General features: G+C 31.7%; 2 protein-coding genes across 3 annotated transcripts; one reads left to right on the top strand and one right to left on the bottom strand.

Moving 5' to 3' along the window:
- Window positions 1–3,165: 3,165 nt before the first annotated feature.
- Window positions 3,166–9,101, top strand: LOC111705630 (ionotropic receptor 93a). Its single transcript, XM_023478238.1, has 11 exons — window positions 3,166–3,225; window positions 4,200–4,360; window positions 4,421–4,901; window positions 4,962–5,084; window positions 5,328–5,370; window positions 5,633–5,747; window positions 6,799–6,922; window positions 7,000–7,062; window positions 8,308–8,385; window positions 8,684–8,770; window positions 8,832–9,101. Exons 1-11 carry the CDS (start codon window positions 3,166–3,168, stop codon window positions 8,952–8,954), a joined length of 1,458 nt encoding a protein of 485 aa, XP_023334006.1. The 3' UTR covers window positions 8,955–9,101.
- A 1,087-nt stretch (window positions 9,102–10,188) lies between these two features.
- Window positions 10,189–27,052, bottom strand: LOC111705616 (uncharacterized). Of its 2 annotated transcripts, XR_002766056.1 has the most exons (22): window positions 26,953–27,052; window positions 24,838–25,128; window positions 24,249–24,348; window positions 22,801–22,913; window positions 21,706–21,766; window positions 21,362–21,442; window positions 20,572–20,636; window positions 20,461–20,513; window positions 20,166–20,274; window positions 19,901–20,008; window positions 19,098–19,140; window positions 18,788–18,887; window positions 18,185–18,294; window positions 17,406–17,542; window positions 16,687–16,792; window positions 16,170–16,286; window positions 15,177–15,262; window positions 14,938–15,006; window positions 14,333–14,503; window positions 13,377–13,428; window positions 11,680–11,734; window positions 10,189–11,153 (listed from the first exon to the last, which is right to left on the bottom strand). XR_002766056.1 is itself a non-coding variant. In XM_023478214.1 (21 exons), exons 2-20 carry the CDS (start codon window positions 25,125–25,127, stop codon window positions 11,680–11,682), a joined length of 1,974 nt encoding a protein of 657 aa, XP_023333982.1. In that variant the 5' UTR covers window position 25,128; window positions 26,953–27,052; the 3' UTR covers window positions 10,189–11,153. The 2 variants fall into 2 exon arrangements, 1 of the variants encoding a protein (XP_023333982.1); XM_023478214.1 differs by lacking the exon at window positions 13,377–13,428.
- Between the last annotated feature and the right edge of the window lie 513 nt (window positions 27,053–27,565).

The raw sequence follows: 27,565 nt of genomic DNA, 5'->3' as shown, positions 1-27,565 counted from the left end.
TCATATATATATATATATATGATCTGAGCTGAAAACTTTAGAATGGTGGATATCGGGATTAATGCTTGATCCTCTCTTTTTGATAATCTCAAGATTAACATAATCTTGCAAGATTATCTTAAAAGTTTATGAAAAAGGATAAAATTCAAATTAATATTTATTCATCTGAGAAACTGTAGCAGCCAATCGGAGAAAAGCGGGCAACCAATGAGAGAACAGAAATATTCACATTGGAGAAAACAATTAACGGATATCCAAGGAGAGAGAAAAAGAGTGGATTAGGACAAAAATGAAAAGTTTCCACAGTGGATATTCGGATCAAGAAGTCAGGATTAAAGTGTATCCATTCTAAAGTTCCCAGCTCTGGTGTCTGATTCTGTACAAAATATATACTCATATATATCTGGTATCTGATTTTGACATTTAATAATTATATTCTCTAGTGACTGTCCCAGAAATCTATTAACTGTAGTTCACTAACTTTTTGAAAAATAAAAACCAACATTAAGCATTTTCATCATTGATTGAACCTTCGCTAATAATACAAAAGATATTTCTTAACAGTTAAACTAACAAAGCAACAAACTTTAACAAAGGAGTCGAGTCTTTGCAACAAACTCTAATTTTACATATAATCCCTATATCATTGCAACCCAATGTCGTAGATCTGCAGCCTTCTAAGATAAAATAATTAGCACATTTGACTTTGTGGCAAAGATTCAATTCCTTCAAATAATTTCTAGGCATAAATCTGCATAGTGTTTCCCTTGAGAATCGATTTTTTTTTAAAGATTATTAAATAACGACAACGAAAAATGTAAAAAATTCTATTATAACGAAATTTGTTCAGAAAAATTCACAAAAATGTTTTTTCAGTTTTTTCAGGAGATTCAAGAATATGTTTAATTCAGTTTTATGAGATTCAGTAAAGTGTTTCCAAAACCTATTATAGACTTGACTGAAGGACTGAACGTAAAAGACCAAGATTGAGTTTAATAATGAAACATGGTTACACACAAACTATATTTACAGGTTTTAATTTACAAACTGATGATCAAATGATCGATTAACTCTTCTTCAACACGACATTCGCCCATATAGTAGTAACAAATGTATATCCATGAAACTTCTCCTATGAGATTGTTAGATTGTTTGGCTTTATTCTTGGATTGGATTGTTAGGATTTGTTTCTCCGCTTGGGAGCAACGAACTGTACGAATACAAGTTGAGAACCCTTTGGGTTGGGTTCACACTATACTAAACATTTCTTTAATATCAAGAACCTGAAGTAAACATATCTTTTAATCTAACAAAATTTAAGAAATATATTATTTCATCTAATAAACCTGAATTTAACATATTTTTTAGTTTAATGAACTTGAAGTAAACATATTTTCTAATCTAATAAACCTAAATTTAACATATTTTTTAGTTTAATGAACTTGAAGTAAACATATTTTCTAATCTAATAAACCTGAAGTAAACATATTTTTAATCTAATAAATCTGAAGTAAACATATTTTTTAAATTAATGAACTTGAAGTAAACATATTTTCTAATCTAATAAACCTGAATTTAACATATTTTTTAATTTAATGAACTTGAAGTAAACATATTTTCTAATGAACCTGAAGTAAACATATTTTTGAATCTAATGAACCTGAAGTAAACATATTTTTGAATCTTATGAACCTGAAGTAAACATATTTTTGAATATAATGAACCTGAAGTAAACATATTTTTAATCTAATGAACCTGAAGTAAACATATTTTTGAATCTAATGAACCTGAAGTAAACATATTTTTGAATAATGAACCTGAAGTAAACATATTTTTAATCTAATGAACCTGAAGTAAACATATTTTTGAATCTAATAAACCTGAAGTAAACATATTTTTGAATCTAATAACATTAGAGGCTCTATATGAGACCATTGAAGATTTAATAAATTTGATTAATGTTAATATTAACATTCAAATGTTAATGTTAATTGATATTAACATATAAATAAACATCAATTGCTTAAAGTCAATGTTATAGTTAATGTTAATGTTAACTTTATATACTGACAACCATAAACTTTAATGAATTGTTTAAAGTCAATGTTAATGTTAATGTTAATGTTAATGTTAACTTTATATACTGACAACCATAAACTTTAATGAATTGTTTATAGTCAATGTTAATGTTAATGTTAATGTTAATGTTAATGTTAATGTTAACTTTATATACTGACAACCATAAACTTTAATGAATTGTTTATAGTCAATGTTAATATTAACATTATATACTGACAACCATAAACTTTAATGAATTGTTTAAAGTCAATGTTAATGTTAATGTTAACTTTTACTGACAACCATAAACTTTCATGAATTGTTTATAGTCAATGTTAATATTAATGTTAATGTTAATGTTAATGTTTACATTAATGTTAACTTTATATACTGACAACCATAAACTTTAATGAATTGTTTAAAGTCAATGTTAATGTAAATGTTAATGTTAATGTTAATGTTAACGTTAATGTTAACTTCATATACTGACAACCATAAACTTTAATGAATTGTTTATAGTCAATGTTAATGTTAATGTTAACGTTAATGTTAACGTTAATGTTAATATGTTAATGTTAATGTTAACATTATATACTGACAACCATAAACTTTAATTAATTGCTTAAAGTCAATGTTGATGTTAATGTTAATGTTAATGCTAATGTTATTGTTAACTTTATATACTGACAACCATAAACTTTAATGAATTGCTTAAAGTCAATGTTAATGTTAATGTTAATGTTAATTTTAATGTTAATGTTATTGTTAACTTTATATACTGACAACCATAAACTTTAATGAATTGCTTAAAGTCAATGTTAATGTTAATGTTAATGTTAATGTTAATGTTAATGTTAATGTTATTGTTAACTTTATATACTGACAACCATAAACTTTAACGAATTGTTTATGTCATAAACAAAAATTCTGTTAATGTCAATGTTAATGTCAATGTTAAAGTTAAGATAAATATATTTAATCCTTTGACCATAAACCGGTTTTTTCTTGTGTTTTCAAGTTTCTTTGCCAACTATCAAATTTTGTTCACTTATTATACAAGTTTGTACAGTTGCCATGATCTCAACCATTTTTTTGTTCTATGACAACATGTGTAATTTAGAACGGTTAAAACTTTGGGATTGTAACCCCAAAGATTTTACAAAAGAGGCAAGGCTGGGATTTTCAGTTTTTAATAGAATAAATAAAGGAGTTGATGCCCTTGATATAAAAAATCATGTACGGGTTGAATGTAGGAATGAATATCCAAAAGTAATTGAAAATCTAAGATCAAATTTTGAACGTCCAAACACTGAGGCTGCAGAGCAAACTTTCGTTTGGCTAGGACGATTCAAAAGAGTGCTTAACTCCATTGAGCAAAAGAAAACATCATTTTTTTTCTTCATTCTCTTCTTTCGAGAAAGGAATGTATATACAGAGTGGTGTTTTAGTCGTAATATTACACCAAAACTCCCTCAGGCTAGGGGAGATAAACTTATGGTTGCCCCTAATGATTAAGTTCAGTTATTTATTTTTGTCAATTTTGTCTATGTCTCCATAAGTTTTTGATTTTGTATTTATTGTGTTAATTTATTTTTTGAATACATAACTTTGTTTTATTAATGACGATTTATTTAACTTTGTTTTATTAACGACCATTTATTTTTTGTATACATAACTTTGTTATATTAATGACGATTTATTTAACTATGTTTTATTAACGACCATTTATTTTTTGTATACATAACTTTGTATTATAACNAATGTTAATGTTAATGTTAATGTTAATGTTAACTTACTGACAAGCATAAACTTTAATGAATTGTTTAAAGTCAATGTTAATGTTAATGTTAATGTTAATGTTAACGTTAATGTTAACTTCATATACTGACAACGATAAACTTTAATGAATTGTTTATAGTCAATGTTAATGTTAATGTTAATGTTAATGTTAACGTTAATGTTAACTTTATATAACTTGACACGAAAGGGAAAAAAATTCGATTTTTATCAAACAATAATTGAACGAAACTGAATGAATTTTGTTCGTTCATTTTTGCGAATTTCGTTCAACGAAAATTTTGTTGGAAACCCTAATTGTTACCTCTAGCTTCTTGCACCTTTTAAAAATTCTTTTGTAATAGTTTTGCAATTCAACATCTGTGATACAATTAAACGTTTTGTGTACACATTTTAGCACTGTAGATGATCTACTTCCCCATGTAACTGGTGGCTTTCGTGGCAGAGCTATAACAGTTGGGTCTTTACACTATCCACCTTGGACAATATTTGAACGGAATGATAGGTATCAAACAATAAATTATGTTCATGTAAAAGATGTAAAGTGATCACACCAAGTTTTTAGAGGACAAATTACAAAGTACAGTGGACTGATTTTTTCCTTGCTCAATGAAATTTCATACAAGCTCAACTTTACTTATGTTGTGAAAGAGCCAAGTGATGGTAAATGGGGAGACTTGAAGAATGGGAAATGGAATGGAATGATCTCTCAGGTCATAAACAATGAAGTTTTGCTAGCAGCTGCAGCTTTCTCTGTGTCAGCAGAACGTGAAGTTGTAGTTAACTTTACCGAACCAATTGATATGCAGCCATACGCATTTATGTATCGACGACCTAAGGAACTCTCTAGATATCTTCTCTTCATTGACCCCTTTACTCCATCTGTGTGGGCATATATTGCAGCCATGACTGCTATCATCGGCCCAATCTTTTGGGTTATTCACAGATATTCATACTTCTACAAGTACTATGATGCTGTCAAACCCTTTGGTCTTTTCCGTGTTGAAGAATGCGTTTGGTTTGTTTACGCTGCGCTTATTCAACAGGTCAGATTTTACATTTAATTCCGTTTTGTTTATTTGTCTTACTTGATTAAATCTTTTTAGGGAGGAACAATTCTTCCAACAGCAGATTCTGGTCGAATTCTTATTGCTTTCTGGTGGCTGTTTGTTATTGTTGTAGTGACAACTTATTCTGGAAACCTTGTTGCCTTCTTAACATTCCCTCAAGTAACTTAAACATTCCATTTTATTAAACTAGAAGGATTGTGAATGTAATTTCAAGAAGTTACTCAACTGACAAAATTCATCTGTTTTCTAGTTAAAAAAAATATTTTCCTTATTGTTTGTGAAACAAAAATGAAAGCGTACCGACACAAATTTTGCTGTTTAATTGAAGGATCACTTGAAATTTCACCAATAATCAATTAGCTTACCTTATGCTTATTTCTATACTTTATTTTACGATTACAGATTGAATTCCCTCTAAACACACTGGACGATCTTATTAAAAAAGGTAATGGATAACTATTGCACTAGCAGCCATAGTACATTTGAATGTCTGAACCGGGTCAACCTTTCCGTTCTCAGTTTGTACTGTACCTAGCTCTATGTGCAGGACTAGCCAATGCAACAAGGTTGACGCGGTCAGACTTTATGCTTCATATAGGTTGAATTTACTTTTACTAAAGGGACAGAGGTGCGTGATTGGACATTAATTTTGTGTAACAACAAATTATCTGCTTACTTAATAAAAGGCTTAATTGTGAATTAATTAGGAGAAACTGATGGTATCACATGGGGACTACTTCAAGATTCGGTTATTGAGGCCTACTTCAGAGATGCTGAGGAACCAAAGTTCAAATTTATCGGAGATCATGCCATGCGTCACACGTAAGTAAATATAAACTGCTGAATCTAATGTAAATCTTAAGCTGGATTTCTTTACAATCAAGGCTTTTGTTGTTGTTTTTTTCTTCATAATATATTCCTATGTGTTGAAGACCATGGGAATTTTAAAGGAAAATGCAAAATTAGATATGTTATATGTTGTATAATTGAAAGGAAAACAAAACATTTTTTTACATTCTATATACAGTTTCATTAAGAGATAATGAGATAAATAGCGGCGGGATACATTCTATACAGTTTCATTAAAGATAATTAATGAGATAAATAGCGGCGGGATACATTCTATACAGTTTCATTAAGAGATCGTGAGATAAATAGCAGCGTGCATACATTCTATACAGTTTCATTAAGAGATAATGAGATAAATAGCGGCGGGATACATTCTATACAGTTTCATTAAGAGATCATGAGATACATAGCGGCGGGATACATTCTATATAGTTTCATTAACAGATCATGAGATAAATAGCGGCGGGATACATTCTATACAGTTTCATTAAGAGATCATGAGATACATAGCGGCGGGATACATTCTATACAGTTTCATTTAGAGATCATGAGATAAATAGCGGCGGGATACATTCTATACAGTTTCATTAATAGATCATGAGATAAATAGCTGCGGGATACATTCTACACAGTTTTATTAAGAGATCATGAGATAAATAGCGGCGGGATACATTCTATACAGTTTCATTAAGAGATCATGAGATAAATAGCGGCGGGATACATTCTATAGAGTTTTCATTAAGAGATCATAAGATAAATAGCGGCGGGATACATTCTATACAGTTTCATTAAGAGATCATGAGATAAATAGCTGCGGGATACATTCTATACAGTTTTATTAAGAGATCATGAGATAAATAGCGGCGGGATACATTCTATACAGTTTCATTAAGAGATCATGAGATAAATAGCAGCGTGCATACATTCTTTACAGTTGCATTTAGAGATCATGAGATAAATAGCAGCGTGCATACATTCTTTGTGAATTTAGCCTGGGGCACTTGTAAACTGAATCACTATGTAGGGAACCAGGGACAGATCCTAATTCTGAGGTGTTCCAGTTGATAAAAAATGAAGAGCATGTTTACATAGAATGGAAGTCTAAACTGGAAGTTATGATGAAAGAACAATATAATATAACACGAGAGGTTAATCTTGAAAAAAATGAAAATTTTAAAGACAAAAATTATGATTGTGTCAAAACAAATTAAATTTTCTATTTTAGTGTGATTACGCGTTGGGGAAAGAGAATTTCTTCTTTGAAAGAGTTGCTCTGGCCTTTCCTGAGGTTTGGTTTTTTACCAACAAAAGTTATTGAGCTTACTGAAGAATATATTCAATAATTTTGTCCTTGTATGTAGGCATAGAGAATAGAATATATAGAGAGGAATTTAATGGAAAAAAGTGTAAAACGGCCATTTTGTTGTACTGTTTCCATACTGCAGCTGTACTTCACATATTTGTGCTATATAACCTGTTGGGCCCTGGAACATCATTTTATAGAAAATCTAAAATTATTGTTAAAAGAAACCCAAATTATGAAATAGGCTGGTTTCATAATTGACCAATGATCATTTCACATAGACTCTATGCCTTCCACTTTACAAACGATGATTTTCCGTTATAACTATAAATCAAATGATGTTTTTTTTCAATTAATTCATTATAAAGTTTATTTAACAGTTTAAACAAATTCGAAATTGAAATGGATAGTCTAGGGAACATACTGTATTAATGTACTCTACTGCATATAATTTGTGAACATTTACATGATTTGTACACTTTGAACTCCCTTTCAGGCTGAAAGGGACTGAAAAAATTCATACCGAGAGATTCTTTTAATTCCTCTCTATTTATTCTATTCTCTTTGTATGTAGGGTTGGGCAATGGGCATTTACCAACTTTTTCAAGTTGTTTCGTTAACAGTTAGTTCTAACTGATTTAAAAATAAAATCTCAGGTAGCAGTTAGGTTTATAGGGTAGTTTTAACGGTATTTTCCGGTTTTAAAAAGTTACCGTTAGTTAACGATCTCAATTTTATTAATGGTGTTAATGGAAAATTTGCAAAAACCATTCACGTTAAAGGTACTGTTATTACAGAATCAACGGGATTAACAGGGAAAAATACCCAAAAAATAATCGTTAATGGTTAGTGAAATCGTTAACAGCGCACTCGTGAATGGTGTTTTACAATATTAACGATGTTAACACAGAAGACGACATTTAAAACAATAAAACACGTAAAATTATTTTTGTTTTGTTTAAAGATTAATGAAATTTTAAGAAAGAAAGAAAGAAATAACAAAATTTACAGTTTGCACAAAAAATCCGTTTGATTTCCGTTTTTAAGTAATTGTTTTAAAAAACGAATCCATTTTGTTAACGATTTAAACATTAACGGTTTTTTCCGTTCGTTAACGGACTCTTCTGTTTATTTTCGAAAATCTCCGTTTCGTTAAAGGAACATTGTCCAGTCCTACTTGTATGTCCGTACTTTCCTTTCGATTGTTTAATTGAAACTTACTTATGTTAGGACTCTCCGTGGCTCCACAAATTTAACAAAGTGATCCGAGATGTACTTCAGGCTGGTCTTAATCAGAAGTGGAAACAGGTCATTTAAACTTTCAGCTAGTCTGCTGAACCAGTTCAGATGAGACTAGTGTTTTTATTTATCCCTGTAAAATATCAGTTTTGTTTTTACCGGATTTATATAAAAAAGTTTCTTTTATCTGTTCTGAGAACTGATTTAGAATTAAAAGCACAAACAGAAACTTTGCGCTTGGTGTACAGAGTGCAATGTACACACTACACATCATGGATCTTCCAAACCCCTGCCATCAGGAGATGACTGATTGATTGTGCTTAAAATTGTTCATTATATTATTTCTAGCATATCTTGTTGTATACAGGACTTCTGGCCTTCAGACGATGAATGTTCAACAACAGCTAGCGGTGGTACAGGAACAACAGCTGTAGTTACAGTCATGGACATGCAGGTAATATTCTTGACATTCAAACGTTGTTGAAATTAGATTCTTAAAATTACCTTTTGTTTAGGGTTCATTCTACATTCTGTTTTTTGGATGTCTGTTTGGACTCATTTTCTTGGGAATTGAACATCTTATAAAGAACAAGATGGATGCTAAGGGCAAATCTCCAATACAGCCTTTTACACCATAAAGGACGACCTTGCATTATCTCAAGATTCTCTCTATGCAAACTACTGGACGAAATGATAATGATATATTTTAATAGGTTTAAGGAATCTAGATTTAAGGATATTTAGTTTTAACTGTTTTAGAATAAAGGAAACCATCATTTTTAAAACATTCTTTGTAATATGTATTTATTTGACATTTCAGTAAATAAATCCAAGAGATGCATGATCCGAACCGGTTTAATATAGTCTATAGAAGAAAATGTAGACGATTTCTCTACGTTGGATGCTGTTTACCCTATCCAGCCAATTAATAGAGCTGATTTCTCTACGTTGGATGCTGTTTACCCTATCCAGCCAATTAATAGAGCTGATTTCTCTACGTTGGATGCTGTTTACCCTATCCAGCCAATTAATAGAGCTGATTGCTCTACGTTGGATGCTGTTTACTATATTCAGCCAATTAATAAAGCTGATTTGCTGCAGAAATGCGGTCAATTGGAACATTGAGCGCAGGCACTAGGCAACAAGGTTAAAGTATATACAAAGTGATAATTTAAGCGAATCTTAAACTTTTGTATAGGCCGGGAGCCAAGAGTATATTAAATTATTATAATATAGGTTAGAACAGAAACTCCCTTTGTTATACATTAGTAAACCAGCTAACTGGACGACAAGACAACATGCAGGGTGTCTCTATAAACATGGGAATTCAGTGACAAATTCGATATCGTCTAATATAGTGATACCTAATGAGAAAGCTGTAATCTGTAAGAGCTTCGTCTGCTATGTTCACATTTTGTTTGTTTAAGTTTTGACTGTATACGGTTGTACTTAGTAAAACAAGAAAATTGCAGTATACAAACAGAGTAAACTTGTCCGTCTTCACTTGTCATCTTGCGGAGACGTTATAGACACATCTTTGCAGTCTTTTACCCTTTTCATACAATAAACTCTAGCAGACATAATAATATTATGGCTTTTGAAATTAGGTATTACATTGCTAATTAATAACAAAGACGAGAACAAAGATACTTTTCTGGCAGAAAGGAATAAACTCTATTTTTCAAATCCCTATATCTTTGCAACTCAATGTTGTGTACTTTAGATATTTCAAACTATGAATTCTGTTAGACCAAATGATATAAGTTTTAAATATCAAATGTTTACACCATCAGGTTGTTAAAATAGTGATTAGAAAATTTGAGGTTTTCTCTTCATAAATTACAATCTCTTTTCCGGTTTGAAAACAAAAAATGGTTTATTTTAGTATTTATTTCAGGTCCATCATGAGAATTTAAAAATACCTTAACCTAGGGTTTACAAACTAAATACATTGATAAACAAGTCACATGAGCAATATGGCAGTTAAGAGTAAAATGGTGAAGTGTGTACACTTTAACCCAGATCTTTGGAGGCATCGAATTTATTTCAAAAATGTTGCGGATATTTAGTTTTCTAATTGAATAATTATTTGGAGCTCATTAAAACTTTTCCCACACAATTCATAGCTAATTATTCATTTCTACAATTATTGAAATTTAGGTTTATAAGTATAATCCTATTAAAAAAGACGACATTTAATAAATTCTTTCAAAGTCTCAAAGTTTCTGGGTTAAACTGTGTTGAAAACTGTAATCTGACAAAAGTCAGTTATTTCTTAAATCTATGACAGCTGTAAGAATATATAAATGGCAGTTACAGAAAGCTCTAGAAAGTTGACGGTAATGCCCAACTGGAGATACAGGGTGTCACAATAAACATGACAATTTACTGGAGATACAGGGTGTCACAATAAACATGACAATTTATAGACAACATAGTAAGATTTTAAACATGTATGACTTAAAACTAAAGTTAAGGTCAATTCACCATTTTGAAGGACAATATTAACCAGGACTGGATATTAACCAGGACTGGATATTAACCAGGACTGGATATTAACCAGGACTGGATATTAACCAGGACTGGATATTTGACATCAAAATTGGTCGTCTTTTAATTTTCAGGTTAAGAGGGACACACTGTATTAACTAGAAGATCTAATTTCATCTTTCAAAAATGGCGCGTAAATGCTTTTTGAATATAAAACAAAAACCGTAACTAGAAAAGAAACTTATGATGAAAATTCTTAATAATTACATAAAATCTTATTTAATTTTAATCTTCAGGATACATTTATAGTTTCGGGGGCTCAGATAACAAATCTGTCTCAAGCTTTCCTAAATAAAAAATATTTGAAAGTGTGACCAAAAAAATGTGAAGTATGAAGATTGACTGTAAGATGTTGATATGAATAGTTCAAAGACCCAGAAACACAGAAATTGTGCATGATACCCATTGCACAGTCAAATTTCACTAAGATAAGGCTATAACAGTTAATATATACATTACAACATAAATACAATAGGTTTTCTCAAATGCCATCTTTCTATTTCACAGGTTTTTGGGTCCTACTGTATTATTGAACTTCATTGGGTTTAACGAATTTTAAGACCAGAACTATGATATAGGAGGGTTGATTGAATTGATTCAAATTGTATGATTTTTGCAAATTTTCAATGAAAAATGAGAAACAAAGATGGTTTTCAAAGGAGGGGGGGGGGGGGTAAGGATTAGAAGTAAATTGAAAACTTTCAAGGTTCGACTTACACCATTCAGGAAAAAATGAGAACCACAGTTGGCGGCGAAAAAAAACTCCATGTTTTGAAACATTTGAAATTAGAAAAGAAACTTTGATTTTCAAACCTAAGCTTGTGGAGCCTCTGAAGCTGGATTTTCAGAAGCTTGTCCCTCGGCATCCCTAGAATATTTAAAGGATATTAAAGGAATGTTCACTTTTTGGAACAGAACACTCAATACCATAATTCCCTGAGATATATGTAGAGAACTCTGAAAGTTATTCATAAATTTTCTAGACACCCTTGAATTTGAATTGTCGCAATGTCTTGGCCTTTAGTTTTACTTCACCAAATCACATACACTTTTTGTAGCCCTAGACACAGCCATTTTTAAAAAAGCATAGCGTTTGTTCCTAATCTAAGTTTCAATCAACTAATTTGCAAAAACTCTGAAAAGTAAAGTGAATTCCCACGTAAAACTTAAAAATCCAGTTCATTTGAAGTGTCAGACCAACTTTTATATAAATATAGAGGAAAACAGGACGGCGCACCAAATGAATAATCCTCTTGTATTAACGTGACAATAACGCGATAGAGTATTTTAAAAACTTGTGAACAATCCCATTAAATATTCAGATTACAGTATTTCTTACAATATTTTTTCATTTTGAAGATAATTTATAGCTGAGCCGAGATCCAATCTACAGCCGGAGGATAAAGGAAATTTAGGCTTGGCGGATCTTTTATTAGAATTTAAACTTTTGCATTCTGATTGATCAAAGGGACTGTTCGCGACATTTTAAGAGGAATTTGCCCGATTCAAAACAGACCATTGAAACCTTTGTCTGATCAAAAAAGTGGAAAAGTTTGAAAAAATCTTAATGGTTTTTCTACAGTAGAAGTGCGCAAGTCACTTTTGTTTATAAACCACAATTCAAAACAAACAGATTTAAATTTGAAAAGTAAACAGTTTTTAAAATTATGAACATAGATATTTAATTCATCGTTGATTGATTAGACAAATATTTTAATTCCACCGCTGTCAATCAATTTAAATAAAAACTATGTTTACAGATCTAGACCCCCAAAACGATATAAATTTCTTTTTCCCTTATGAAATTTAGTTCAGACCAAGGAACTAATGCAAGGAAAGTTAATTGCGGTCGCGTATACTCTGCGTACATATTGAAACCAGTTCTCTCTGGGCGGACTTTGTAAACAAGAATAGATGCATCAGTGTTCGTTTAGTATCCGAGGAGGTTATAAAAGCATTTAATTTTGATAAATTTTAAAATTTACATGATAGTTTCCTATGACCAGAAAATTTCTTATATTATTTTTGTGAAAATGGATTCCATGTCAGGCCGTGACATCCATCTTGTGTTTACTTTTCCGCCCAAAGACAGTACACTGCAGTACACAAGATGTGTACACTTCTGAAATAACTTTCCTTGCATTAGTACCTTGGTTTAGACTAACAATAGAACTTTTTTAATATATACAAGACAATGCATGCATGCGCTTATTTACATATATTTAATATATACATTCTTCAAATACTAAGAATTTATAAAAATGTGCTAAAAATGTTTGTAATTCCCCATGCAATGTGTGCAATGTGTGCAATGTGTAATGTGCAATGTCAGAAAGTAAGTTTGTATCTACTATATCTTACGCTTAATTCTACGTATAAATAACAGTTTGTTTTTTAAAAAATCACAAATTGTCTTAAAAAATATAACAAATATATAGCTTCGTCAAAAGATGTTTTCATTGTTTTCTGACAATTAAGTGAGCTTTCCCTTTTGCTATATTGCAATGTACCTATCTGTACCCAACTCCTTCCATTTCAATCTGACCTTCCCTTGCAGAAGTTCTGAATTATTAGCATTTCTCAGATACGTTTCTTAACGTTTTTTTTTATCTTTTTCTTTTTTCCCCACACAATGAAAAAGCTAGAACTGAAAAATATTTGATCTGTGATTTAGAGAAATATTGTTCATTTTTAACCTCCCCCTCCCTCCCCCCACACCCCCCTCTCCATCATTGATAGTTGTTGGGCTCATATATAATAATAAACCACCCTTTCCAAGTTGTTTATAAAAAGATGGGGGATATTTTTACCCCTAGTCTTGGGAGTGCTCGTTTTAAATGCATAGGAAATCTCTTTTTGCAGAGTAAAATCTCATAAAATTTTGGCCAGATTAAAAAAAATTTATTTTTGTTTTGTTGCAAATTACTGAGAAATCTAGGCGCGGTGGTAGAAATTTAAATAAAATCCTGTTTCTGGCAATTTACGAGTTTAACTTTTTTCCAGTGGAGAAATTTTTAAAATAATTAAATAACAAAAGGTTTTGTTTGAGAAATCTTGGGGTTTGAAGAAACTGTTATAATCTCAAGTGGACTTTCAACCTTCTATATAAATAGGGGTTTGGACTGCACAATTTACAGTGCACCCTCTAAACCGTTATCTGATCAATAATGTGAAGATATCGTTGGGTTTCTAGCTAACAAACTAATTAATTCTAACAATTTTCTCCATTGTTTCCGAAGCAGAAAGTTGCAAGGCACTTTAAACCACATTTGAAAATAATCAGTTATCAAAGAGAAAATGATGAATATATAAAGCATTCATTAACAGAAAATCATTTAAAGATACCATTGTTAATCGGAGATTCCCCTTAATAAATAGAATGTTACTTTTGATTACAGTCCCTTTTATAGTTTTTAATCTTTTAAATTCTATTTTTGTTAAAATGAAGATTATTAAATTTACTTACTCTCCGATCTGATCAATGGATTTCTCTAGTTCTGAAGTGAGTAGGTCGGATCTTCTCTTCTCCATACTAGCCCGGAGAGTCTTCGTACACTCCAACCTCTCCAACCTTGTCATCTCCGTAAACTTGAGCTTGGAGTTCATAAACACAGCCATACAACGGTTCAACTCACCCCTAGATTAATTATTAATTAATTAATTAATTAACTGTGCATCCAACTTATTTTTATTGACTGTTGAAAGAAATTGGGGGTAGGTCAAACTGTCTTCAGTAATTTTCGACGTATCCAACATGCATCCTTGTTTTAAATGTCCAGTTGCATCTAATCCAATCAGGTTTCACTGACGCGCTTGGTGTTCATTCAGAACCAAATAGAGATTCCAACGGTGCGGTGGTAGGATCTATCTATCTATCTATAATCCAATTAGAGGTCCAGATGTAAAATTAGCTGTACCACTAACCGGAATTTTTTACCATCTCTGAAACAAGGGCGAACGCGTCAATAGCATTAATTATTTTTCCTTCAATCTGATATATGCTTATCTGATAAAATGGGTATAATACTCTTCCTATAGAAATACATTTTTTAATGAGCTATTCGAACTTACATCCATTCTTTCTTAATAGTTGTGGCTTCATCAGGGCAAACCATATTATCCTGGAACAATTTCTCAACACTAAACAAACAAATATTATTTTTTTATAAATCAGTGAAAATTTTACAGTTCGAGTTGCGGTTCATTAAACTGTGAAACAGTGCGCAATAACGTGCCGGGCCCTGTGATTTCCGCGCAATTTTGTGCAATTCCGTGCAATTCCAATTTGAAGCCCTAGATTTGAAACTTACCGTTTGTCTAGCATCATTCTAATCTCCACAAATCCAAGCTGAGCATCCCTCTTAGCTGTATCTTCTTTAGGTTTGAACAAAGATCCCTGAATACAAAAATTATTTTTGTTCTTTCCAAATACAAATACATTATAATCTCACATAGTTGAAAGAGTAACATTGTAAACGACTTGGTGACCTCGTAACTCTTCTATTTTTATATTAGAAGTGAGAATATGAAACTTCTTAATATACCTGAAGGGATTTCATTTTTTTTAAAGAAAAGTATTTGTGATTCAAATTATGTGTAAGACTTCAAACTTATTTTGATAGTGTCCTAATTTTTTAATCCTTTATATCTTTGCAACCTGATGGTATAATTGAAAACCTTTAATATTTAAATTATTTTGGTTTTACAGAGTAAATAATTTGCAATACCAAAGGTAAAGACCATCAGGTTGTTAAAATGTAAAGATTTAAACTTAAAGTTTAATTCTTAAATTCATAAATTTTGTTCTTATACATCTTATACATCTTATACATCTGATACATCTTATGCAACCGTTCAGATTAATTTAATTCCATTTCGATATCCCGCGGTGGTCAGACCTACGCACATGGAAAATTTTTAATGGAGAAATCAATCAAAAACATATTTAAAAGTTCCCACAATGAATATTAAGATCAAGTAAAAGAAATTTGATACACCAAACACAAGTTCCGTGGACTTCTATAAATATACTTTTGCTTGTCTGTCTGGGTGTTAATTTGTTTGTTTATTACCGATAAATGTCAAAACGGCTGAATCGATCGTACCCAATTTTTTTTTTGCGGGACCTAACATGATCCCAGGGAAGGTTTATGGATGGTAAGAATTGAAAAAATTCGCCTGAAAAAACGATTTCGAATTTTCAAATTCCACGAGAAAAATAAATGGATAAAAGAGCAACAATTTCAAGTTTAAATCGACTAAGGTGCGCGAACCTCCCTGGAAGCCTAGTGATGCCTTTTAACCTGGATAATCTCGTCAATCTTGTTTATGTACTCCCCGGTCTGCTCATACTCCTCCCACTCACAGCTCGGCCCGTCCTTCTCCGCCCTGGGGGCAACCTCCTCACCGGAGCAGTACTCCTGAATACAGATGGACATCGTTTTTTCTCGTTTTTCTGTTGTTATTTATTGGAGCCCCTCCTGTGCAAATGTCCAAACATCATTTTTTCATATTTTAAAAAATTAATTATTTATTCATATAGACTGTACAATGTCTGATCGTTATAAGTTTTCTTTTCATCAAACATCAAATAAATATCGAATATCAAACAAATCGATACGTATTTTGGAAATCAAGACGAAACCAATCTTAACGGATTTAAGAAAAAATCTACCTTCATAATGCTACAATAAAAAGCCTTGGTAAATAACGTTATGGGACGATTCTTCTAGATCAATTCCATTCGGAATAGTCCTCTTTTAAACTTTTTCAGAATGTCACAAGCTCTTAGAGATGCAATGTAAATTTTCCAGAACTCACCTGAAGAAGTTGTTTTAGCATCTCCACCATTGTCTCAACCATAACCTGGGGCTCTTCAATACCTTCGGTGAATATTGTTGTATTTACCATCATCCACATTGGGTTCCTAAACAAAAGTTTTTACAGTGATTTCCTTAATATCATCCACATCGGGTTCCTAAACAACAGTTTTTACAGTGATTTCCTTAATATCATCCACATCGGGTTCCTAAACAACAGTTTTTACAGTGATTTCCTTAATATCATCCACACCGGGTTCCTAAACAACAATTTTTACAGTGATTTCCTTAATATCATCCACATCGGGTTCATAAACAACAGTTTTTAAAGTGATTTCCTTAATATCATCCACACTGGGTTCCTAAACAACAGTTTTTACGGTGATTTCCTTAATATAATCCACATTGAGTTACTTAACAACAGTTTTTTTTACAGTGATCTACTTTTTTCTTTGAACTATTCACTGGAAGTAATAAAAGATAAAAAAGGTGACTTAACTTCATTATATGCACCGTTCACATCGGTTAACAAAAAACCTCCGATTGAGCAGAAATGTCAAAGATAAATCTCTTTTTTGTTGTTGTTCTATTGACAAGAAATTCACAAGTCACTTTTGCAGAGAAACTATTATTATCGTTGTAAATTGAACATTACCATCTTTACATGGATGAATGATCACTTTTCATTACACTTACACTCACTTTAGATATAGTTCTTACTTTGTCTTGTTATAAACATCCATCTTTTGTTGATCACAATCATCCATTGTTCCCTCGATCTTCTTCTGGAGAATCTTGGTGCTGTCCTCGCTAGTGGTGGAGATGTACTTCATCAGGTCCCTTCGCACCTCCTCGTTCTAAACAAACTTTTGAATATAATGGAGTTAAACCTTGTGGATTTAAACCACTGGCGAACCAAAAACTTTTAAATTTAGGAGAAAAAAACTGATACCAGATGTTCGAAATTTTGATTTTAAGGGATGATAGTCTAAAAACATGAAGTTAAACTTAACGTTGGCAAAAAATCATTGGAATTTATACAATATAAGGTTTTAAGTAGATGCTTTTTTCTCTTTTTTTTATGTTAAAAATAGTTATTTCTGTAATACCCCCCATTATCTGTATTAATTTACCTGTTGCATTGTAGATCTGCAGATAGATACCTGCTCTACTGGTTCCCCACCATCCTCTGTAGAATTGTAGATCTGTAGATATATACCTGTTCTACTGGTTCTCTACCATCCTATGTAGAATTGTAGATCTGTAGATATATACCTGTTCTACTGGTTCTCTACCATCCTCTGTAGAATTGTAGATCTGTAGATATATACCTGCTCTACTGGTTCTCAACCATCCTTTGTAGAATTGTAGATCTGCAGATATATACCTGTTCTACTGGTTCTCTACCATCCTCTGTAGAATTGTAGATCTGTAGATATATACCTGTTCTACTGGTTCTCTACAATCCTATGTATAATTGTAGATCTGTAGATATATACCTGCTCTACTGGTTCTCTACCATCTTCTGTAGCATTGTAGATCTGTAGATAGTAATTCATTTTCTCCATCATTTCATAAAGAACCTCAGCACCGCAGGAGTCACAGCCCTCTATAACAAGTGGTTCGATATAAGAATTTTTATTTGCTTTTAACTCTGATTTTCTGCTTCTCATATCTTTTTAACCTGATTTTGTTAGCCTGAGATATTTCAAATTTTAACTTTTGTATCTGTCAGAGTTGATTGTTTGAAATATTGAAGTTCTACGACATCAGTTTGGATAGAAGGATTAGAAAATTAGAGTGTGAGGCAGGTATTAGTTGATTGATTGATAGATTGTCATATTAGTTGATTTATTAAAAATATTGACTTTTTGATTGATTAATTGATTTATTGGTTGATTGAATGATTTATTGGTGGATATATTGACTTGCTGAATCATATATTGACAGATTGACTTGATTGACATATTGACAGATTTGGTTGATTTTTTGATTTATTGATTGTCTGTTTGATTAACTTATTAATTGACTTTCTCGTTGATTAATTAATTAACTTGTTGATTAATTAATTGATATAGCAGTTGATTGATTGATTAAACTACCTGGTCCACAGCCAGCCTTGCATTCTTTAACCAGTTCTTGTAGTTTATTACTGATGGGTGCTAGAGATCTAGAGGTCGTCTTCTTTAGTTTATCCTCATCCTTAAAAGACCACGGTAAACTTGAGGTCATGGTTAAAATTTTAGGGAGTCTAAACTTTTCTCCAGTAAATGTAGATTTTTTGTATTTGCTATTTTTCTAGGACTATAAATTTAAAACATTTAAGTATATAAAGCCTCTTTACAGATTTTTAATGAGAGATAAAAAAATGACCGAATATGTTCTGTTTTGAATCTTGCTTTTTTAATTCACCTTAGTTTTAGACAGCTTAGTAATCACATCCTCTATTTCCTCTCTGTAATTTAATTCATTATTATAAAAGGAAAATCCAATATGTCAACTGCAAAACGTTTGGAACTTTGTTTTAAAAGTTTAGTCGAAATTAAATGTCAAAAGATTTAAAGGTTTCAAAACAAAATAAGACATATTTTTATTATGTTTTACGGGACTGTAAACTTTATCCTCCGGCCTTCACACACCGGTATCATTAAAACCTGAATCTGATTACTTTTGCAGAGAAACCACAAATGAAAATAAACAATTTAAATAAACAGAAATACGAATATCTAATTCATACTTGATCAGACGTAGCTCTATACAGGGTACCGTTGTAAATAGGACATTGCCATCTATGCATGTAAGTCCCATGAAATTAGCTTACCAGTTTCTTTAAGAGTGATATTTTGATTAAATAAATAAATGAACATCTGACCCAAGAATATAATGCAAGGAAAGTTAATTGCAGTTGCGTATACTCTGCGTACATATTGAAATCAGTTCTCTCTGGGCGGAATTTGTAAACAAGAAAAGATGTCTCAGTGTTCGTTTAGTATCCGAGAAGGTCAGAAGCATTGAATTTTAATAACTTTGATAATTCACATAATAGTTTCCTATGACCAGAATATTTCATTGATTATTTATGTGAAAGATGGATACCATGTCAGGCTTCGACATCCGTCAGGTGTTTACATTACCGCCCAGTGACAGTACACTGCAGTACAAAAGATGCGTACACCACTGAAATTACTTTCCTTGCATTACATCCTTGATCTGACCTGATGGCCTTGAGATTGTTTAGTTTAGTTTCCACAATCAGGCGTTCAGCTTCGTCAAAGGTTGCGAACAAAGAGGGAAACAGTCTTTCGGTTTCATCGTCAATTTTCCTAAACAAATTTACAACATGAAACATCAGGCAAAAACGTTTTGTTTTGAAGATCTAATAAAAAAAAGTTTTGGGCAAAAATTCGAAAATTTCAAAGAAAGAAAAGAAAAAACATTAAAAAATTTAAAAATATTAAAAATTGAAAAATGGGAAAAAACCTGTTGCAGTCCATAAGCTCCATAAAATACATGTTTGGTGGCATACATTCTCCTCCTTCTCCTCCTGCTCCACTTCCTTCTCCTTCATCTCCTTCTCCTCCATCTTCTTCTTCACATAGAAAATAATAATGTAAATATATAATTGATTACTAAGCACTAAAAAAAATCTGCGTGGTTCACTTAGTTCCCCGATGGACGGAAATTCGTATCCAACTAATCAGGACATCGACTTTTAGAACCGGGTTCCTCAGAAAATAATGATAATTTGAATCGATTGATAGTAATGAAAAAATACCTGTTTCTCCTTCTTCCATGTCAGCACACATTATCAATTTGTTAATCTTTTCACTGAGAAAAAAAATACAAAAAATTTTAATTTTTAAATCGTTTAGAAATGATTTTTTACCTGAGTCCATCAAGAAGTTCACATTCCTCACAATCTCCTTCCTCAACCTTCTTAGCAACTCGGCCCTAGGGGAAAAATCATGGTTAACCGATCGACATTTCTTTAAAAAAGTGTGCAGTGAAAACAGACCCATTTCACTTGATTTTTATAAGTGATTGCATAATTCATTAGTAAAACTATTTGCTTTGAACCACATCAAATTTACTTTAATATTGATTTAATGTCGTCTTTATATTCTACAGTTTTCTGGTTATCACTGTACGCCCATTTTACAGCACATCGTGAGCGTACATGTCAAATGAGCCTGCTGCCGTAGAACTTAAATTTTCCTTCCTTCAATAGGGATTTTATGCAACTTACTTCATGCAGTAAATCGTGTAATGTATGGGAATTTCCTTACAGAAAAATAAAATAATCCTGCGCCTTTCGAAACCAGAGATCCTTACAAAGAAGTTTAATTTTGACGGGAGGAAATGCAGTGTATAATTTGTTATTTCTCTTTCCCTGTGATCATCGTGCGCCTCGAATGAATAAAAGTATTTCTTTAAGTACTGTTAATTATTTTGATTCATTATATCTGACTCCTATTCTTTAAGTACTGTTAATTATTTTGATTCATTATATCTGACTCCTATTCTTTAAGTACTGTTCATTATTTTGATTCATTATATCTGACTCCTATTCTTAAAATTGATTAAATGATCTTAATAATTAACTTGATCTTAGAATTTTTTTTGATCAAAAAATTGATCTTGACCTTGACCTTTATCTTAATCTTGAACCTGATTACCTGAGGCAGCATCATGACCCTCATGACCTCGTTGTTGACCTTCATCCTTAGTTCAAGGAGGTCGTCTCTCACTTCCTTCAGCTAAATAAAGTTTAATATTATCATCATATTAGAAAAGAAACATTCTTGTATATTGGAAAAATATCAATAACTCAACAAAATATATTAAAAACAAATTAATAAAATCATATTTCATCGCCCCCCCCCTTCAAAAAATTCTGAAAGCTGAATAGAATTTAATTTGTTTTTCTAAATATAAAAAGTCCTGGATGCAAATGCTGAGCAAAATTCATTTATAAACAAAGAAAAGAAAAAAAATAGAAACAAAAGAAATTTTTGTTTACCTTTTCAACACTGGCAGCGTCTCTTTCTACAAGTTTAAGTAAAATACTCATGATATCCATCCTAAACAAACATTTTGGCTTTTATTTTGTGATCCCGAGAGTAACTAAGTTCAAAAACGATAAAAAATCGACATTTGCTGCCATTTAAGGATTGTTATGATTTAAATATTTTAATTTTAGCATTAGCTTAAAGGAACTGTAGACATAATATTAGATTAAAGGAACTGTAGACATAATATTAGCTTGAAGGAACTGTAGACATAATATTAGATTAAAGGAACTGTAGACATAATATTAGCTTAAAGGAACTGTAGACGTAATATTAGCTTAAAGGAACTGTAGACATAATATTAGCTTAAAGATACTGTAGACGTAATATTAGCTTAAAGGAACTGTAGACGTAATATTAGGTTAAAGGGACTGTAGACGTAATATTAGCTTAAAGGAACTGTAGAAGTAATATTAGATTAAAGGAACTGTAGACGTAATATTAGCTTAAAGGAACTGTAGAAGTAACATTAGATTAAAGGAACTAGACGCAATATTAGATTAAAGGAACTGTAGACGTAATATTAGCTTAAATGAACTGTAGACGTAATATTAGCTTAAAGGAACTGTAGACGTAACATTAGCTTAAAGGAACTGTAGAAGTAATATTAGATTAAAGGAACTGTAGACGTAATATTAGCTTAAAGGAACTGTAGACGTAATATTAGCTTAAAGGAACTGGAGAAGTAATATTAGATTAAAGGAACTGTAGTCGTAATATTAGATTAAAGGAACTGTAGACGTAATATTAGCTTAAAGGGACTGTAGACGTAATATTAGCTTAAAGGAACTGTAGACCTAATATTAGCTTAAAGGGACTGTAGACGTAATATTAGCTTAAAGGGACTATAGACGTAATATTAGCTTAAAGGCACTGTAGACGTAATATTAGCTTAAAGAAACTGTGGACGTAATATAAACTTAAAGGAACTGTAGACGTAATATTAGCTAAAAGGGACTGTATACGTAATATTAGCTTAAAGGGACTGTTTCACGCCTAAAAATTCATTTGTGAACAATTCCTTTAAATAAATATATGCTTTTTACCTAATGTTAGTAAGATTCTCCTCTTGTTTTATATTCTGATCAGGGCAGGTTGCAATCTCAGATTTACGGAGTTTAAAAATTCGATCCAAAACCACCTCTCTCACTTCTAAAACCTAGATCACAATAAATATACTTTTCTTTTTAATCCAAAAAGCACAAGAAAGAACTTTGACGGAAAGCTAGGAACGTTTATAATTAATTTTAAAAATGAACAATTATTATCCAGATTATTTTTCTGAAATCTAAGTATGTTCATTGTTCATGGAGTTTATAAATATTATTTTTTTCTGAATTAGCACATTTTTATTTTTATGAACTTACTTGAGTAAATAAACGGTGTCCGAATTTAATGAATTTAAGCCGCGTCTCAAATCCCAAAAAAACGGTTTTATTTGAGCGCTGGCTTAAATCTTGAAAAATTGAATACAATTCTACAGGGTGTCCCAAAAAACATGGGAATTCAGTGACGAATTGGATATCGTCTTTGTCATGAATTAGCATTGTAGTACCTAATTTCAAAAGCCATAATATTATTATAATATTTATTTTATGAAAAGGGTAAAAGACTGTAAGGTGTGTCTATAATGTCTCTGCAAGATGAACAGTGAAGACAGACAAGTTTACTCTGTTTGTTTACTGCAATTTTCTTGTTTTACTAAGTACAACCGTATGCAGCCAAAACATAAACAAACAAAATGTGAACTTAGCAGACGAAACTCTTACAAATTACAGCTTTCTCAGTAGGTATCACTTTACTAAATCAAAGAATTATCTAAAAAGACGATATCGAATTCGTCACTGAATTCCCATGTTTTTTGGGACACCCTGTAAGTGCAACCAACCATATTTGAGCCGAGGCTTCAATTTAAGCCACCACTCAAATTCTTTAAATTCGGCATGATTTAAGATATTTTATGATGCCAAGCTATCAAGTTGGAGAAAATCAAAAGTTCAAATGCATTAAAGTACAAGGTTATTCACAAAGGATGAAACTTTAATGACATGAATCACATTTAATGCAGACTTACCCATCAAAGATGATACTTAAAGGGACCGTTCACTTATTTGGGTAATTTCATGGTAAACTATTAGCTGTTAATTGGGATCAGTCTTTCTTTTCATAGACAACTAGGTGGCCGGAGAAAAATCAGATTTTTACTTCAGAATTCGAGCGCAAAGGGACGGTCCCTTTGTCTAAAACACTATACTAGACGTTTTTCAGCAACAACAGCCCAAACAAATTTAAATATATCATATTTAAATGCCATTATGTGTTAGCTATTATATCCTAAAATATGAAAACTTTTGATATTTGAATTAGCAATAGATTTACGTACATACTACACATATATATATATATATATATATATATAGCTATCCATAATTCAAAAACATCTTGTGTAAGACGACATTTATTCTCGCCTTCGTTTGAAAAAATCTTTTCTCACCTTCTTCATAGTCTTAGACACAGTATCCTCAAGGATTGCGACGGATCCTTTCTGATCCTTAGCATCCCTTAATCCACGCAGTAGTTCCTCAACTTTATCACTAGATACAATTACAAGATTAATAAAAAAAACCGCGAAATTTATTTCATGGCATGCAGGGTGTCCCACGAAACATGACACATGGTAAATTGTTTTAAATGTCTTCTTCCATATATTGTATTAGATATCAAAGACTTGTTGAAGTTGATTTTGTTTATAAAATCTTTTACTCAAATATGTTTTGCTTAAAAACCATAAAACTCTGGAATAGAATTTTAGACTTAAAGCTCGCATTGAAATAGATCAATGAACATGAGAAACAGAAATTGTGCAGTGTAAACAGACCCATTTCACTCAATAGGGGATTTAATAAGTTACTTGTGAAACTTTTACTTAGTGACAACATTAAATACACTAATTATTGCTGAAATGGCGTCTCTGTATTTTAGAGTATTCTTTTTCTCACTGTAGACTGTGTAAAATCATAAGATTAGAAAATGAGAAAGGGATTAAATATTAATCTTTCAATTTTTTAGAAATATTTTCTTACTTTACTTCTTCTCTTAGGAACTGAATATATTCCCAAGATTCCTCACAATCGTCCGCCGCGCTATCTTCCGCCGCATCTCCGTCCGCCCCTTCCGCTGCTGGTGCTGCATCGTCAGCCTCCGCTGTATCCGCTGCTGCATCATTCGCTGGCGGTGGAGCAGCTGCCGGCGGAGCAGCAGCTGCCGGCGGAGCAGCAGCCGCTGGCGGAGCAGTATCTGCCGGAGGAGCATCATCCTGAGCTAAAACTGCTCCAAGTCCAAGTATCAAAATACAAAGAACCTTTGTACACATCCTAGAATAAATAAAAAAATTAGCATTTTCTAAAAGTACGTAGAATTATTAGAGCATCAAGAAGAGAAAGGACGTTAGAACATTAATGCAGATTTCATATGGTTAAACTTTTATATTTATACGGATGTGACCCAATTTGTCAACTTAATTTAAAGGTAACAGAACGATGTCATGGCTTATTTAAATCGATTTAAGGATACATTCCAAATGTTAATACCTCAGGCTAAAAACTACATTACTGTTACGCTGTACCTGTAATTGTATCTTAGCTTTTAAACGTAAAATGTTGTCACACAATGGTTGGCGATTATATCAATGCAATAAAGAAGACTTTTTATTAATAATTCTGGACTCTTGAATCTTGATAAGCATTTGTCAAGTTACAAGTCTCTGCGCTTGGAAATAGAAAGGTGTCTCTATATATATGTAAACGACAACGACTGTATCGATTTTTGTAATTTGAATATTTATATATTTATATAGTTGAGAATGCAATTAGAGAAACTAAAAAATGTTGAGTTCGAAAAAAAACTGTTAAAGGAGTGTTGCAGGCGTGAGATAAAAAAATGATTATTTTTTTCATTAAAGAGAAAGTATGCGGTTGGAATGCAGAATTGGGAGTGCTATACACGGCTAGAGTAAAGTATGACTTTTCAAATTTAACATTTTTTGGACATTTTTGCAAAATAAACTTTACAGTCCATTGGATTAAGAATAATTGATCCACTGATGTAAGACTGTAAAAACGCATCTTTTTGTTCTTACCATTAAAGGAAGCGTAATTTTAAGTATCCATGTTATTTTATTTAAGCTTTTTATTTTCTATTGCGGTTTCTCTGCAAAAGTGACTTGCGCATTTCTTGCTTAAAAGAAAAAAGGTAAAATTATCGGAATTAAACACTTTCCTAATCAGAAGACGACGTTATCTTCAACAGTTTTGGTCAGATTAAGGTTTCAAGGGTACCGTTGTAAATCGGGCATTGCTATCTTTGGTGAAGCGATGACTTATATTACGATTACAGTCCCTTTAAAGTTTTCACAGTTTCTTAATCGAGCTGGTCGTTAAAAATGGAAAATTCTAAAATATACTGCAAACTGACACCCTTCTTGAAATTGGAATTTTGTATTAGAAAAAATTATAAATTTAGGGATAAAACAAATTGACAACTTTAATAGGAAGGAAGGAAGGATTATTTTTTTGATTACTATCTAAAGAAATTATTACAATTGGTTCAGTGTTGTACAAAAACCATTTCGAAAAAAAGTTTTGTTTCAGATCCCCAGTAGAATGTATTGTGAGATAATTCAATTAAATAATCTGTTTATAATATCCTCCTAGAAACAGCAATATACTATTTTTCCCAGAAACAGCAGTACACTATTGCTCCCAGAAGCAGTAGTACACTATTGCTCCCAGAAACAGCAGTACGCTATTGTTCCCAGAAACAGCAGTACACTATTGTTCCCAGAAACAGCAGTACACTATTGCTCCCAGAAACAGCAGTACACTATTGCTCCCAGAAACGGCAGTACACTATTGGGTTTCCATCAAAATTTTGTGATCTCGTAGCTCCTTTAGGTTTGATTTTATGAACAAGTATAAAAAAAGCAAATTCGACTTGTGACAACTTACATATAAGAAATTCAAAACAAATTAGCTCTTCTCAATAGCTCTTAATAAAAGGAGTTATGATTGAAAACATATAAGATTTGAATCTTACATGAAATTTACATTAGTTTAACGTGAGGGATAAAACAAAATGATACAAAGTAGACGACCAATGTTTGCAACAGTCCAAAGTAAAATTAAATCTTTTTATTTGACCTGAAATTTAAAATTGAAAGCACTGTTTGCAGATGTTTTCAAGTCAAGGCCGAGTTTTCTACTGCAGATAACTCTTCGATCCTTGGCTTTTATTACCCGAGGTGAGAGCTGTGGATAGATAGATAGATCTGGGTGCGGAAACTGCAAAAACATAGAAATTAACGATGCTTTCCTATGTTCCGATGCAGTCTCCAGAAACTTTTTTTTACTCAGGCGGCGTTCCAAGAAAAATTAGTTGTAAACGTCCAGTGACAATAAATAGTTTAAGATTATAAGATTATGGTTTTAAAAATCAAAATGATAATTATTTATGGATATTAACAAATTATGAATTATAATTTGAATCGTTAAGAATTGATTTATAAATATATATTGGATAAAATAAAAATTGATTGCATGCATAAGCAAATGAAATAAAAATGTTATTTTTATCCCTAAACATAATATTTGTCTTTCTCCATCTGCCCTTAACTGAAAACTCCAGGTTCAGTTGAAGTATAGTACTGACTTATAAACGGGACACCAATCATCCCAGTCTAGTAAGATTAATCTGTTTTAAGAGGGTGGTTGAGCTGAGCTGGGAGAATAAAGTTAATTTTTTAAATTAGGGACC

Source organism: Eurytemora carolleeae, unplaced genomic scaffold (assembly GCF_000591075.1).
Source record: "Eurytemora carolleeae unplaced genomic scaffold, Eaff_2.0 scaffold291, whole genome shotgun sequence".
NCBI classification, from domain to species: Eukaryota; Metazoa; Arthropoda; class Copepoda; order Calanoida; family Temoridae; genus Eurytemora; species Eurytemora carolleeae.
Note: the sequence above shows the minus strand (reverse complement) of the source record. Positions and strands in the feature narration are given on the sequence as shown.

Coding starts and splice junctions, on each gene's coding strand:
- LOC111705630 (XM_023478238.1), top strand. CDS start 3,166: ATGTGTAATTTAGAACGGTTAAAACTTTGGGATTGTAACCCCAAAGAT. Junction 5,085..5,327: donor CCTTCTTAACATTCCCTCAA/GTAACTTAAACA, acceptor TTACGATTACAG/ATTGAATTCCCTCTAAACAC. Junction 6,923..6,999: donor AATATAATATAACACGAGAG/GTTAATCTTGAA, acceptor TTTCTATTTTAG/TGTGATTACGCGTTGGGGAA.
- LOC111705616 (XM_023478214.1), bottom strand. CDS start 25,127: ATGTGTACAAAGGTTCTTTGTATTTTGATACTTGGACTTGGAGCAGTT. Junction 24,349..24,837: donor TTCCTAAGAGAAGAAGTAAA/GTAAGAAAATAT, acceptor AATTGTATCTAG/TGATAAAGTTGAGGAACTAC. Junction 14,504..14,937: donor ACTATTAAGAAAGAATGGAT/GTAAGTTCGAAT, acceptor TAATTAATCTAG/GGGTGAGTTGAACCGTTGTA.